At 47.0% G+C, this 16,008-nt stretch overlaps 1 protein-coding gene across 5 annotated transcripts in view; it reads right to left on the reverse strand.

Annotated features, from left to right (window-relative positions):
- The window catches only part of WDR82 (WD repeat domain 82), a 57,187-nt gene extending 46,724 nt beyond the window's left edge, over positions 1 to 10,463 (reverse strand). For 2 of the 5 annotated variants that reach the window (XR_010589122.1, XR_010589121.1), the window contains exon 1: positions 9,892 to 10,463. Coding sequence is in view for 2 of the 5 variants with exons in the window: in XM_065551317.1 (XP_065407389.1) it covers positions 9,892 to 10,052 (161 nt within the window). In the remaining 3 variants the exon portion in view is untranslated. The remainder of the gene's footprint in view (positions 1 to 9,891) is intronic. The other 3 variants (XR_010589120.1, XM_065551317.1, XM_005285295.5) reach the window with 3 other exon arrangements.
- Positions 10,464 to 16,008: the final 5,545 nt, after the last annotated feature.

A 16,008-nucleotide genomic window follows, 5' to 3' on the forward strand; every position in this document is an offset into this window, starting at 1 on the left:
GATCAATCATTTGAATTGTCCACCCATTTGGGCCATGCAAAACCGAGACAGGGGCTAATATAGCCCAATTTAGGTGCATTTATTGGAACAGGCAAATATGCGGACACATTGTTTACCATGATTACTCGCCATTTCTCATATTTCAAGGAGACGATCTCCTTCGGAGACTTTGACATTGCTGACCCTTAAAAGCTTTGTTGCTTTAACTATGATGGCATAAAATTGCAAAAAATCCTAGTGTAGAAGCAGTTATACCAAAATGAAAATGTATATACCTGTAGAGCTTACTGAGGTCTGTCAAAGTGAAATAAGCTACACAAGTATAAAGCACTTCATACCAATAGTTATGCTGATAAAAGCAGTAGTGTATGTCAATTAAAATAAAAGCAATCCCCTCGGTAATGCTGGTAGAACTTAGTGAGTTTAGACCTGGCATTTGCAAAAGCTAGGAAGCACTATGTTGGAACACAGCAATGGAAGAGAATCATCCTGTCCTTATTTTCAAAAACATATTATTAGGGATAACAACTTTGAAAGGAACGAGGAGTACTTGTGGCACCTTAGAGACTAACCAATGTATTTGGGCATAAGCTTTCGTGGGCTAAAACCCACTTCATCGGATGCATGCAGTGGAAAATACAAAGGAAGATTATTTACACACACACACGCACGCACACACGCAGAAAAAAAATGGGTGTTGCCATACCAATTCAAACTACATCAATCAATTAAGGTGGGCTATTATCAGCAGGAGAAAAAAAAAAAAAAAAAAAACCTTTTGTAGTGATAACACTGGTCTACAATTTTTGAGAGGTTGTCTGCTTCAGAGATAAAATGTGCTATTTATTATGTATTTTGATGTACTGAATTCAAATAGGACAATTAAAACAACTGATTGGCTACCGTTTCTAAGATATTTAAGTTTTTACATTTTATATCTATGTATATTGTGTAGATAGTAGAGTTTTAATCATAAATTGTAAACCTAGGTCTTTTCATGTGTTTATGGTTGCTGTACATGATAATATTTCACCTGTCCTGTTTATGTAACACTTTAAAAATCAGCAAAAGGGTTATATAACTACAATTTATTATGAAACAAAAGGCAAAAAACTATTATGTACATAGTTTAGTCCTATTCAGTGTCTACTCGGCGCTTCTTGCCTTGTCTCTTGTATTCACTAAATGGAGCATCTCTTGTCACTATCCAGCAATAGTCTGCAAGCATTGATGGGCTCCATTTGCCCTGATAGCGTTTCTCCATTGTTGCAATGTCCTGGTGAAATCGCTCGCCGTGCTCGTCGCTCACTGCTCCGCAGTTCGGTGGGAAAAAAAATCTAGATGAGAGTGCAAAAAATGTATCTTTAGTGACATGTTGCAACCAAGGCTTTTCTTTGCCTTGAGGTTTTCCACCAACAACCTGTAGTTGTCTGCCTTGTTGTTTCCGAGAAAATTTATTGCCACTAACTGGAAGGCTTTCCATGCCGTCTTTTCCTTGCCACGCAGTGCATGGTCAAATGCATCATCTCAAAGAAGTTCACGAATCTGCGGACCAACAAAGACACCTTCCTTTATCTTAGCTTCACTTAACCTTAGAAATTTTCCACGGAGGTACTTGAAAGCTGCTTGTGTTTTGTCAATGGCCTTGACAAAGTTCTTCATCAGACCCAGCTTGATGTGTAAGGGTGGTAACAAAATCTTCCTTGATTCAATAAGACGTGGATGCTGAACACTTTTCCTCCCAGGCTCCAATGACTGTCGGAGTGGCCAATCTTTCTTGATGTAGTGGGAATCTCTTGCACGACTATCCCATTCGCAGAGAAAACAGCAGTACTTTGTGTATCCAGTCTGCAGACCAAGCAAGAGAGCAACAACCTTCAAATCGCCACAAAGCTGCCACTGATGTTGGTCATAGTTTATGCACCTCAAAAGTTGTTTCGTGTTGTCATAGGTTTCCTTCATATGGACTGCATGACCAACTGGAATTGGTAAAACAGCTTTAAGGCCTGGTCCCCACTAAGCCCCCACTTCGGACTAAGGTACGCAAATTCAGCTACGTTAATAACGTAGCTGAATTCGAAGTACCTTAGTCCGAACTTACCGCGGGTCCAGACGTGGCAGGAAGGCTCCCCCGTTGATGCTGCGTACTCCTCTCGGCGAGCTGGAGTACCGGCGTCGACGGCGAGCACTTCCGGGATCGATTTATCGCGTCTTAACCAGACGCGATAAATCAATCCCAGAACATCGATTGCCTGCCGCCAGACCCTCCGGTAAGTGAAGACGTACCCTAAGACTCGTCTTCGATGAATCAATGAACAGTCTCCACTCATCTGGATCATGAATGATGTTGAGGGCTGCCATCACACCATCGATGTTGTTGCATGCTACAAGATCACCTTCCATGAAGAAGAATGGGACAAGATCCTTTTGATGGTCACGGAACATGGAAACCCTAACATCACCTGCCAGGAGATTCCACTGCTGTAGTCTGGAGCCCAACAGCTCTGCCTTACTCTTGGGTAGTTCCCAATCCCTGACAAGGTCATTCAGTTCGCCTTGTGTTATGAGGTGTGGTTCAGAGGAGGAGGATGGGAGAAAATGTGGGTCCTGTGACATTGATGGTTCAGGACCAGAAGTTTCATCCTCTTCCTCGCCTGACTCAAGTGAGAATGATTCTGGTGCATAAGGAACCGGCAGTCATTCTCCATGGGGTACTGGGCATATAGCTGATGGAATGTTTGGATAATGCACAGTCCACTTTTTCTTCTTTGACACACCTTTCCCAACTGGAGGCACCATGCAGAAGTAAAAATTGCTGGTATGATCTGTTGGCTCTCTCCAAATCATTGGCACTGGAAAAGGCATAGATTTCCTTTTCCTGTTCAACCACTGGCGAAGATTTGTTGCACAAGTATTGCAGCATATGTGTGGGGCCCACCTCTTGTCCCGATCTCCAATTTTGCAGCCAAAATAAAGGTGATAGGCTCTCTTAACCATAGTGGTTATACTGCGCTTTTGTGATGCAAAAGTCACTTCACCACAAACATAGCAGAAGTTATCTGCACTGTTCACACAAGTACGAGGCATCTCTGCTCACTTTGGCTAAACAGAAATGTGTCCCTTTGCAAAATCAAACACTGACAAATAAGAGAGCACGACACTGTATGATTTCTAGAGCTGATATAGGGCAATTTGTTCAGCAGAGTGATGTAAGCTTCGTTATGATTGCATCATCCATGACTTCTAGGAATAACATGATGCAATTCATATCATGTATGACGCAATATCAGCTTCAGATTGCATCATTCATTGTTTTGCCTAAAAAGCAAGTACTGTCCAAACCCAGTCAGATTTATTCATAGATCCAGTCAAAGATGTATTTTAGTAATTTCTGGTTTAAATTGAGATCCCTTCCCTTTATAACTCACTTATCCTCCGCCATTCCCAAGTCAAGAGTCGTATATACTGACCCAATAGCACATCTTGAAAACTAGAGCCAATCAACAATTTTAAGCATCATTTTCATTCTCAGTGACCCAGAATTAGTAAAGTTTGACTACATTTATTTCAGAAGCATTTTGGCTGTAGAGCAGCGTAATCAGGATGGCCCATTTCAAACAGTTGACAAGAAGGTGTGAGTAACAGCAGGGGGAAAATTAGCATGGGGAAGCAGTTCTGGCTCCTTGGAGGCAAAACTGTAGGGAAAAAAACATCTACAGGCCTGATGCTGTCAAGTTTCACCATGGTACAGCAACCACCATTCACAGTTTCTAGAGCTTTGAGTCCACACTATGGCCTAGTGATAAGAGAAATAATCCAATATAGCAATGTACAAATTACGTATCTTCGAGGCCACTTTACAAAAACAAGTAAGGAGAAAAGTGGCTTACAATCAATAGATGCTTTTAAAATTGCACATACTTTCAAATTCACAAATGACAGTGGATATGCATGTTTTAAAAAAATCCTGTAACCACCAGGCAACTGAAACTTCCAGATACATTTATTTTGACAAAACGTTAATTACCTTTTAGCACTGCAATATCAAACTGTGGATTTTCCACAATTACGTTAACCTAAACAAGTCCACATCAGGACATGACACGGATACAAACTAACGACCCAAATGTAGATGCATTCCAGTCCCATCAAGCTATTGTCTACTGATCTGAAGTGTACTCCTGGGGGAATTCTGTGCCAAAAAATTAAAAATTTTACACCCAATATTTTAAAATTCTGCAAAATCTATTTATCAAGTTAACACTTTATAATCACGCCAATTTCAATTATTTTGGTAATTTATTTCAAAGTACCTGTCAGCATGTATGTAACAATACAGAAACACACAAAAACTCCCCCAGAAGTAGAGGGTTAAAGAAATCCCTAAGACAGGGTGGGCAAACTTTTTGGCCCGAGGACCACCTCTGGGTATGGAAATTGTATGGCGGGCCATGACTGCTCACCAAATTGGGGTGAGGGTGTGGTGGTGGGCTCTGGGTATGAGGGGTTGGGGGTACAGGAGGGTGCTCCAGGCTGGGACTGAGGGGTTAGGAGGGCAGGAGGAGGATCAGGGCTAGGGCAGGGGTGCAGGCTCCGGGCAGAACTTACCTCAAGCAGCTCCCAGAAGCAGCGGCATGTTTCTCCTCCAGCTCCTATGCGGAGGCGCGGCCAGGCGGCTCTGCGCAGCCAATGGGAGCTGCAGGGGTGACACTTGGGGCAAGGGCAGTGTGCGGAGCTTCCTGGCAAGTCCTGGAACCCGCTCCCCGACTGGAGCACCGGAGTGGGGAAAGCCCTGGACCCTGCTCCCTGGCGGGAGCTCGAGGGCCAGATTAAAACCTCTGGGGGACCAGATGTGCCCCCAGGCCATAGTTTGCCCACACCTGCCCTAAGAAAACCAGGTTCCTATTTCTCTGACCCCTCACCCCCCAGCCACTGCCCTCCCTGGCTCAGACACTCACACCCCCTACTCCCCAGAGCCCAGGAATCCAGGGGAGTAGAAGTGGGACTAGGAACAGTACAATCATGGACAGTCACAGTAACTGCTCATCAGCATTAGTGGAGGATGTACAATTAAGATGTAGATTTCAAAGCTAGTGGACACTATCCACGTTGTTAGGGTATTAGATTTTTACTTGAATTTGAAAGAACTTATAGTCTTAGTTTAGGCTTGGACAGGCGGTGACCGTAACATTTTAATTTGTATGAAAGCAAAGACATACTACACAAAACCAAGTGACATACTAAACCAGGGGTCTCAAACACGCAGCCTGCAGAGTTATTTGATGCGGCTGCCAAGCTCCTGTCACCCCACCCCCCCCAGCACGCCGCGTCCCTGCTCCTCTGCCTACCTCCAGGCACTTCTCGCCGCCAAACAGCTGTTTGGCAGTGCTTAGCGCTTTCCAGGAGGATGGGGCGGGAGGAACGGGGAGCCACACGCTCAGGGAAGGAGGTGGAGAAGAGGCAGGACAGGGGCAGGAATTTGGGGAAGGGGTTGGAATAGGGGCAGGGAGAGGGCAGAGTTGGGGTGGGGCCAGGGAAGGGGTGGGAAGAGGCAGGGCAGGGCCTCATGGAAGTGGTGGAGTGGGGGCGGGCCGGGGACAGAGGTGGGGGCTTTTGTTTCTTTATATGAAAAAGTGTCAGTGATGCGGCCCTCGGGCCAATGTACTAGTCCTCCCATGGCCCTCGTGGTGATCTGAGTTTGAGATCCCTGTACTAAACACAAGTATAAAAAGAATCCACACAAAGTAGTCCAAACCAGAACAACCAGAATGCAGAGAGATGTCATTCAACAATCACAGCAGTGACAATAGTTCATTTTAATTTCCTTGACAGAATAAAAGCACAGCCAAGTAATTGGGATGATCATGTTTTCTTTTCAAATAATCACACACCACCTTTCTCTACTCATATGGAGTAGCATTTTATTGGACAGTCCCACACCTCCACTCTGCTATTATTACCCTCTTTATCCACTTCCCCTATAAGGGGGTGTATTTTTTCCTCTAACCAACTTATGTATGCCTTGCAGCCTACTTTGGTCATTCATGCAACTCCACTCCTTCCCTCACTGAATTCCCAAAAACTCACCTATACATTAAGATGCACAGCATATGATTTGAGAAAATTCTTAAAAAAAAAAAAACCTTAAGAACACCAGAGACAACCAAGATGTGCTCATGCTTAAACTGAGCAAACACATGACCATATCTGGAACCCTAGTCATTCCTTGTCCCATCCACATCCTACTTTTGGTCACCCTTTCGTGTCACATCCAAAAATCGAATTAGGGACCGAATTTTGTCTTCTGTGATGCTCCATGCTCAATTCCGGGTCCTATAATAACAATAAACACTATCTTTGGTACACTGCTGATATTAGCAGAAAAGCCACATCAGAAAGAGGCATTTTTTGAGAAATATTAAGTAAGTGCACAAGGAGGTTTACCTTTTCTTGAAATAATTATATTTGGGAATTATGGTTTGGCTCACTTTGATCTGAGTCCTATAGTACATGACTCATGTCTTCCATTTACAGATGTTCTGTTCCCAAAACACAATTTACAACTGATTATTTTTTATATATATTTTGTCTTACACCAAATCAGAAAGCACATTTTTCAAGAGTTTTGTGAATTTGTTATTTATTCCCATGATGGATGTTCTACTGCATGCTCCAAGGAAGATTACAAGATGAATTTTATTCACTTCTGTTAATGAATCAAAATGACTCTATTCTCATTGTCTAAATCCATATTTGCTCAGTATTTGAAAACATCTCCATTCACTCAATCATAGAACTGGAAGGGACTTCGAGAGGTCATCTAGTCCAGTCCCCTACACTCAAGGCAGGACTAAGTATTATCTAGACAAGGCCTGCACAACTTGTAAAGCAGCAAGGGCCATATTACTCCAAAGAAAACATCTGAAGGCCAAAACCCACCAGCCCCCCCAGAGCACCCCCACCCCCCCCCGCAGAAACAAACCTTCCTTCCCCAGCACCGCCCCGCCAAAACAGTAGTATTGAACCTTGGTAATGTGTTATAATGGGCCCCTAAAGTAGTATAATTAAGGTAAAAGAAAAATGTCTTTTTGCCTGAGGTAGAATAAGATCTTCCCCCCACTTTGTAATCAATTGCCCTGTTGAATAAATGAGGTGTGAATGAGGAAGGCATGCACCTCCAGACAGCTGCAACCCTTGGAGAGGGGATGGGAGCCAGACCAAGGACAATCAAACTTGTCAAGTGGGCTGACTAGATAAGAACAGACATACGGATAGCCTCAGGGGTTAGAAGCAAGCTCCTTCCTTTGGGAACACCCTCTTTGCAGCATTGGGACAATCCCCCGCCCAGAGAAAAGCAGCAAAAAGGACCAATTTTTATGAGACACAAGATCAGTAGAAGAGGTCAGCCACCAACTCGCTGCTTGCCTCCCCCCCCCCCCCCGGAAGTATAAAGCCCCCGCACTCGCTCAGCTCATCATCTCCCCCTGCTCGCCTCCTCAGTCCACCCTCCACGGCTAGCCCACCTTCCTGTCCACTGCAGGCTCGCCTGCTCCCCCCACCCCCCCGCCACTCCCCGCCGCCAGCTCATCTGCCTGCCCGCCGCCAGCCTCTTACTTTCTGCCACTGCCCCTGCCCCTGCCTCACCCCCCAGCCTGCCACTGGCCTCTTCACCACCCCACCCACCCACCGGCCATTGGCTTGCCCCATCCCAACGCTTGCCTACTCACCCCCTGCAGGCCGCACAGTGAGCCCATGTGGGCCACATGCGGCCCGTATGTTGTGCAGGCCTGCCTTAGAATCATGAACGCTACCATTTCATGATCACTTTCGCCCAATTTGCCTTCCCCTTTCAAATTCTCAACCCGTTCCTCCTTATCTGTCAAAATCAAATCTAGAACAGCCTCCCCCCAGTAGCTTTCTCCACCTTCTGAAATAAAAAGTTGTCTCCAATTCATTCCAAGAACTTATTGGATAATCTGCACCCTGCTGTGTTATTTTCTAAACAGTGTCTGGGTAACTGAAGCTCCCCCCCCAATCCTGTGCTTCGCATGATTTTGTTATTTGTTTAAAAAAAGCCTCATCCACCTCTTCCTCCTGGTTTGGTGGTCTGTAGTAGACCCCTACCATGACATGTTTTTTTACCCCTTGTTTTTTATACCCCTTTTATCTTTACCCAGAGACTTTCAACAAGTCTGTCTCTTATTTCTAGCTCAACCTCAGTCCAAGTGTAGACATTTTTAATATACAAGGCAACACCTCTTCCCTTTTCTCCATCTCACTCTATAGCAGAATCATACACATTTTAATTCTAGTTTGTAGGTAAAGATGCCAACTACTCAAAAGGAATTCACAAAAAGCACAGTAGAATCCCTTCTGCCTACATAATACTGGCAATGTATTCTAGTGGAATGTCACACCATTTTTTAACTGCATCCGAAGAAGTGGGGTTTTTAGCCACAAGAGCTTATGCCCAAATAAATCTGTTAGTCTTTAAAGGTGCCACCGGACTCCTCGTTGTTTTTACAGTTATTGAGCATGTACAGTATGCCATCTTCAACCATGAAATGAAAATATATTTAAAAAGTTACCTTTTAAAATGGCGAACTGTTCTAGATGTATGTCAAAGCAGTTTCTTATTTCATCCCATTAATTTAAACCAAAACAGGGTATTTAACATGCCCAAATCAATTTTTTCTCTCTCTGGCTTAGATTTTCAATGGAAGACTCATCAAGAAATGAGTCTGCAGTAATGTGTAGCCAACGGTAGGCATATTCCTCAAAGGAAAATGCAAGTCAAACTCCATTGACTTCAAAGTTGGACCCATATACATAACTCATCTGTAAATATAGCTATCCATCACTTTTACTAACTAAATCTAAGATATGAGAGCTTGAAAAATCCATTCATTTACTCAACATTGAAAGTAAAGATTTCTGTGGTCAGTGAAAAGTCCTGGGCCATCAATTAATAAAGAATTTTAGCTCTTGTAAAACAAGATTCTAGTCCCCATAGGTGTGAAAATCACATCTGTAACCTTCCAAATATGAAGCAAAAGTCTTCCAGTCTATATCTACAATGCTACATTTAGGAGCTGTGAATCACCAGTTTCAGCTCCACTGCAGGTAGTAACAGTGAAGGCTGTAGTGTAGATGGGATTCAAGTGCTTTATCATAGTGCCATGACAGAATCGAATAAAAGTAACCTTATTGCTGCTGTTGCAGCTCCATTTTCAAGTCCTAATTTTTCTAGTTTTTTAGTTTTACATACTCATTCCATAAAAAACAAAACAAACAAAAAACACCCATCCCAGGGCAGAGGTTCTCAAATCTGCAGACACACAATCACAATATTGTCAGTTACTGCTCAGAGCTCTGCCAAGCAGCAGCACAGCCAAGCACATGGGAATCTCTGATCAACTTTACTTTCGCAATGAAGAAAATTGTGGACAACAGCAAAGCTAACAAAGAATGTCAATTTAACTCAGCAGCTTCTACCTGGGGGAAACCTGAGCATCAGCAACACTGGGTGGCTGTCTCCCCACACCTAGGTGGCTGTCTTCCCCACCCCCTGGTCTTTCACATCAGCCTTTAGCTGGCAGCTTTAGCACTCTGGCTAGCAGGTATACATTAAACCCGTGCTATTCTCCGCCCTTCCTGAACCCGCCTTTTCTCCCTGACAGGCTCCTCACTTGGGAGAGCCGATAATCCCGGGGATCGATCCCTCCGGTTCCACCCGCCCAGTCCCCCAGGGCAACACCCCACCAGGCAGCGCTACGGCGAGGCTAAGTACCACCCACGGGCACGGGGGATCCTGCAGTTGCGCCTTCGCACCCCCATCGCCCCCCTCCCCACTGCCGCGGGTAGATCTCCCCCGGGCGGCCCGCCACTCACTTGCCCTCCTGGCAGTCGTAGAGCACGATGGAGTCGTCGTCGCTGCTGGAGATGACGGTCTCGCCGTTGGGGCTGAAGTCGAAGCAGTTTATCTTGTCCGAGTTCTCGCGGAAGACCTTGGCCACGCGGAAGCTCCGCAGCACGTTGTCCGTTAGCTTCATGCCGCGACGGATGGGGCGGCGCGAGCGGGGCCTAAGGAGCCGGCCGGGGCCCAGCTGGAGCCGGGCACGGAGGACGCCGGTGAACGTGAGGAGCCGGGCGGCGGCCTAGAGCCCGCGGGGCCTGCGAGGCAGCGGAAAAGGGAAGCCGGGCGGGGGCCTGAAGCGCGCGGGTCTCGGGCAGGGGCCGCGCGTCGCTGGCAGGCGGCTTCGGCACGGGCGGGCAGCGCCCTCAGGCGGGGTCGGCTCAGGCTGCGGAGAGGCGGCTCCTGCTCATTGTGTCCGCCATCTTCCTGCTACAGGGACAGACCCTGCCGCTCACGGGGGAAGAAGTGGGCCGGCAGCAGGGCATTGTGGGGCGGACGAGGGGGGGATCGGGTGAGAGAGCGGAGGAGCAGCGCATTGTGGGATTGGTGAAGCGCGAGGGCTGGAGAGGGGCAGTGCATTGTGGGATGCCAAAGGGGAGGGGGCACGCGGAGAGGGAAGTGAAGGTGCAGTGCATTGTGGGATAGCGGAGGGGGACGTCACCCACCGCCGGCTGGACCTGGCGGCCATTTTGTGTGTGGCAGCGGGCCCTGCTTTTTCCCCGGCAGCCGCTAGGCCCGGGCTACTAAGCCCCCTTTCGGCCCCATAAACTAAGCTACCAAGCCCCCACCCCCACCCCTTATAGCTAGCCTATCAAGCTTGCCTTTCCGTCTCAGCTGCTCAGTCCCCTTCCTGCCCCATAAATTAGGGTCCAAGCCCCTGCCCCAGGCACGCTACAAACTAGGCCACCAAAGTCCCAACCCTGGGCCACTAAGCCCCCTTCCTTCCTCATAAGCTGGGCCACCAACCTCCCCCCCCCCCCCCACTCCCTACATATTGGACCACTAAGGCCAACTACTACCCCACAACCCTGGGCCACAGGGCTCCTGGCCCACCCCAGACCCTCAAGCGAGTCACTTCACAGCCCCATCCACCAAGCCTCCCATCTCTTCCACCAGCAGGAGTTGGTTAAATAGAGGCTATTACCTCAGCCACCTTGTCTCTGGAACTCAGGAGTCAGACATGTTTGCTGCCTTGGAAAAGACACCTGGGCTCCATATTCAAATGTAGCCACTGGTTTTGGGGGGCCTGGATGAAGTCAGTGGGAGCTGTGGAGGCTTAGCACTCTAGAAATTAATGCCCTGGGGTCTGAAGTCACAAACTCATAGCCATTTTTTCCTAAAGAAGGGTGCCTAGTTCTGAACCTCAGTTTCCATCTCTGTAAAATGGGCCTAATGATAGCAATTCACCTTTGTAAAGCACTGTGAGATCTACAGCTGAAAAGGACAAGGGGTTATACTTTAAATTAGTGCTCAGTTTAATTTGTAATCTACCCTAGTTACAGTGGGGTTGTATGCCTGGTAATTTGGTAAAATTCAGACATATCAGTCTGCTTTTATTTTCCAACTAACGATTTAATGGGGGATGGGGGGGAGACTTCAAACTCCTGTCCTAATGTCATTCTTGCTTACCTTAGGGTAACAGGTAAAGGAAAGGAGGTTTCACACTATTGGCATGATGTCATTTCCAGCCGCCATGTTGGAAGCTGGCAAGACTGCAGCAGGAAGTTTCTTCTGAAGATAGGATGTTCCCTATCGTTGACTTATATGTACAGAATCTTCTGGGCTATTGTATCTCTGTGATCTTCACAGACTAATGGCTTGATTCACTCTATTTACCTTCCTTCTCCTTTACAAAAAAATATAGAGAGCATTTGCCTCTTTCCTAGGGCCTGAGCCAAAGCCCATTGTGGACTTGGATAATGCTCCTAGTGCTTCCATGACAGTCATGATGCAACATAGTGATGCCATGGAAAAACAAAATCACTTCTTAATGTAATGTGCTCATCATGTGACATACTCAAGATGTGATGACACTTTTCTGGCCTGACACACTTTTTAGGACATGCAAAATGGTGTTGCAATCAAGATGTGTGATTGTGTGGGTAAAATAGCTGCAAAATTAGAACTGTTTGCACTGGCAACTCCAAACACTGAAAGAGCTGCTCAAACTGTCCAGAAAACCACAAAGAAATCTTTGTCTACACAGAAAACATATATTCTGAGTTTTAGGAATTTCATCCCCATCGTTTTCTTGACTGTGGTCATTTGTGTGTAAACCAGGCAATTGCAGTGTGATTCAGACCCACAACCTTTATCACACTCTCAGCAGGGCTATTTAAATATAGTTACAAACGTAGGACTGCTTCCTCTTCCAGTCTTCTTCCATCATCTCTAAAGTAAGTAGAACCTCATTCTAATCTCTCCCCAGTTCTATGTTAATGCAAGTCCATCGATTTCAGGAGTTACTCCTGGTTTTTACCAGCATGAGACCAGAATCAAGCCTTTAGAAAAATATAAAATAGAAACAGTACAACTTTCTAATCCCGAACATTGGAAGCAGGAAATAGAAGAGTCTTTTTAATCACATTAAATACTCTTATTGTGTTGACTTCAGCTAGAAGTTTCAGAGTGGAGTGTATTAGGAGTTTCAAAGGGAGAGAGTTGACTAGAAGTCTAAAGGAGGATTATTATTTATTATTTGTATTGCAGTAGCAAGTAGTGGCCTTGGTTATGGATTAGGTTCCCACTGTGCTTGGCACTGTACAAATAACAAAGAGGCCCCATCCCAAAGATCTTACAATGTAAGTATAAAGAGGAAACTGTCAGCCAAGACAGTATTTATTTCCCATCTGCAGGCCTTTTATTACAATATTGTTAGTTAACTAATGTAGAAGCGATGCTGATGTCACAGAGATTTTTGACTATAGGGGGATGAGCAGCAGGAGTAAAAAAGGAACCTTTAAGAAGCAAAAATCTAAGCTTCATGTAAATATCTCTATAAACAGTACGCCGGAAGATACATGTCAGCAGGAAAATGGTTTCAACTGGAACGTTTTTTCAGAGATTTCCATGAGGCAGCAGCACTTTAACAGCAAATCCTCTATGTGTTTGCAATAGGACTGTGTATTTAAAGCCCAAAATACAGCCAATTACTTTGGGGTTTGTATGTGGTTTATGTTCTTTTGATATTTCGGGAAGATATTCAGGTGGCATAACAATAGGTCATAGGTTCTCAACTTTTGTCTTTCTGAGCCCCTCCCTCCCCCCACATGTTATTAAAGCTCTGGGGTCAGGGGCCCTCAGGGCTTTAGCTGCAGAGAGGCCTTGGGGTTCTGGGCTTCAGCCTGCAGGTGGGTGGGGCACTCAGGCTTCAGCCGCAGGGTACCAGGGCTCTGAGCTTTCTGCCCTGGTTTGCAGACCCCCGCTTGAAAACCACTGTGTAACAGGGTTCATGATCCACCCCTCTTCCTGGGGCCCGCTTAGTCTCCACAATAAGGCTCAGAGAGGCTTCAGGGTTGTGCAACACCCATGTCTTTATTTACTTAAGGTGATCCCAAGCTTTACAGGAAGAGTCAGCCTTCAGCTAGGAGGTATCCAGCTTCCTGACTAATTGACTTTTCCCTTACTGCCCCTTGCCTTTATATAGGGTTACCATACGTCCGGTTTTTCCCGGACATGTCCGGTTTTGGTTATCAAACCCCCGTCCGGGGGGAATTGCCAAAAAGCCGAACATGACCGGGAAAAATACCGACCGGGCACTTCCCCTCCCGGGCTCCAGCTGCTCTGCTCCTCCCCTGACTCTTCAGCTCCCCTGACTCTTCAGCTCTGTTTAAGAGCCGAGCTGCCTGAGCGCTCCGGCTTCAGGCAGCCTCCTTGCCTCTGGACTCCGCTTCGCCGGCCGGGCACTTCCCCTCCCGGGCTCCAGCTGCTGTGCTCCGGCGGTGCAGGGTCCGGAGGCAAGGGGGCTGCCCGAAGCCGGAGCGCTCGGGCAGCTTAGCTCTTAAACAGAGCCGAAGAGTCAGGGGAGGAGCAGAGCAGCTGGAGCCCGGGAGGGGAAGTCCCGGCCGGCGGCTCGAGGTCCGGAGGCATGGGGGCTGCCCGAAGCCCGAGCGCTACCGGCTTCACGGTTTGCCGGGCAGCCTCCAGACCCTGCGCCCCTGGCTGGGCGCTTCCCCTCCCGGGCCCCAGCTACGCTGGGGAAGCGCTGGCGGGGGCACAGGGTCTGGAGGCTGCCCGGCAAACCGTGAAGCCGGTAGCGCTTGGGCAGCCCTTTTCGCATGGCTGGTAGGGAAGAGGGGGAGTTAGGGCGGGGACTTTGGGGAAGTCCTGCTACTCACAAACAGGGAAGAACTAGTAGGGGAAGCAAAAGTGGATGGGAACCTGGGAGGCAGTGACCATGAGATGGTCGAGTTCAGGATCCTGACACAAGGAAGAAAGGAGAGCAGCAGAATACGGACCCTGGACTTCAGAAAAGCAGACTTTGACTCCCTCAGGGAACAGATGGGCAGGATCCCCTGGGAGAATAACATGAAGGGCAAAGGGGTCCAGGAGAGCTGGCTGTATTTTAAAGAATCCTTATTGAGGTTGCAGGAACAAACCATCCCGATGTGTAGAAAGAATAGTAAATATGGTAAATATAGTAAATATGGCAGGCGACCAGCTTGGCTAAACAGTGAAATCCTTGCTGATCTTAAACGCAAAAAAGAAGCTTACAAGAAGTGGAAGATTGGACAAATGACCAGGGAGGAGTATAAAAATATTGCTCAGGCGTGCAGGAGTGAAATCAGGAAGGCCAAATCACACTTGGAGTTGCAGTTAGCAAGAGATGTTAAGAGTAACAAGAAGGGTTTCTTCAGGTATGTTAGCAACAAGAAGAAAATCAAGGAAAGTGTGGGCCCCTTACTGAATGAGGGAGGCAACCTAGTGACCGAGGATGTGGAAAAAGCTAATGTACTCAATGATTTTTTTGCCTCTGTCTTCACGCACAAGGTCAGCTCCCAGATTGCTGCACTGGGCAGTACAGCATGGGGAGAAGGTTACCAACCCTCTGTGGAGAAAGAAGTGGTTCGGGACTATTTAGAAAAACTGGACGTGCACAAGTCCATGGGGCCGGATGCGCTGCATCCGAGGGTGCTAAAGGAGTTGGCGGATGAGATTGCAGAGCCATTAGCCATTATTTTTGAAAACTCATTGCGATCAGGGGAGGTCCCAGATGACTGGAAAAAGGCTAATGTAGTGCCCATCTTTAAAAAAGGGAAGAAGGAGGATCCGGGGAACTACAGGCCAGTCAGCCTCACCTCAGTCCCTGGAAAAATCATGGAACAGGTCCTCAAGGAATCAATTATGAAACATTTAGAGGAGAGGAAAGTGATCAGGAACAGTCAGCATGGATTCACGAATGGGAAGTCGTGCCTGACTAACCTAATTGCCTTCTATGATGACGATAACTGGCTCTGTGGATGAGGGGAAAGCAGTGGATGTGTTATTCCTTGACTTTAGCAAAGCTTTTGATACGGTCTCCCACAGTATTCTTGCCGCCAAGTTAAAGAAGTATGGGCTGGATGAATGGACTGTAAGGTGGATAGAAAGCTGGCTAGATCGTCGGGCTCAACGGGTAGTGATCAATGGCTCCATGTCTAGTTGGCAGCCGGTTTCAAGCGGAGTGCCCCAAGGGTCGGTCCTGGGGCCGGTTTTGTTTAATATCTTTATTAATGATCTGGAGGATGGTGTGGACTGCACTCTCAGCAAGTTTGCAGATGACACTAAACTAGGAGGCGTGGTAGATACACTAGAGGGTAGGGATCGGATACAGAGGGACCTAGACAAATTAGAGGATTGGGCCGAAAAAAACCTGATGAGGTTCAACAAGGACAAGTGCAGAGTCCTGCACTTAGGACGGAAGAATCCCATGCACTGCTACAGACTAGGGACCGAATGGCTAGGTAGCAGTTCTGCAGAAAAGGACCTAGGGGTCACAGTGGACGAGAAGCTGGATATGAGTCAACAGTGTGCTCTTGTTGCCAAGAAGGCTAACGGCATTTTGGGCTGTATAAGTAGGGGCATTGCCAGCAGATCGAGGAACGTGATCGTTC

This window comes from Chrysemys picta, chromosome 7, assembly GCF_011386835.1.
Source record: "Chrysemys picta bellii isolate R12L10 chromosome 7, ASM1138683v2, whole genome shotgun sequence".
NCBI classification, from domain to species: domain Eukaryota; kingdom Metazoa; phylum Chordata; order Testudines; family Emydidae; genus Chrysemys; species Chrysemys picta.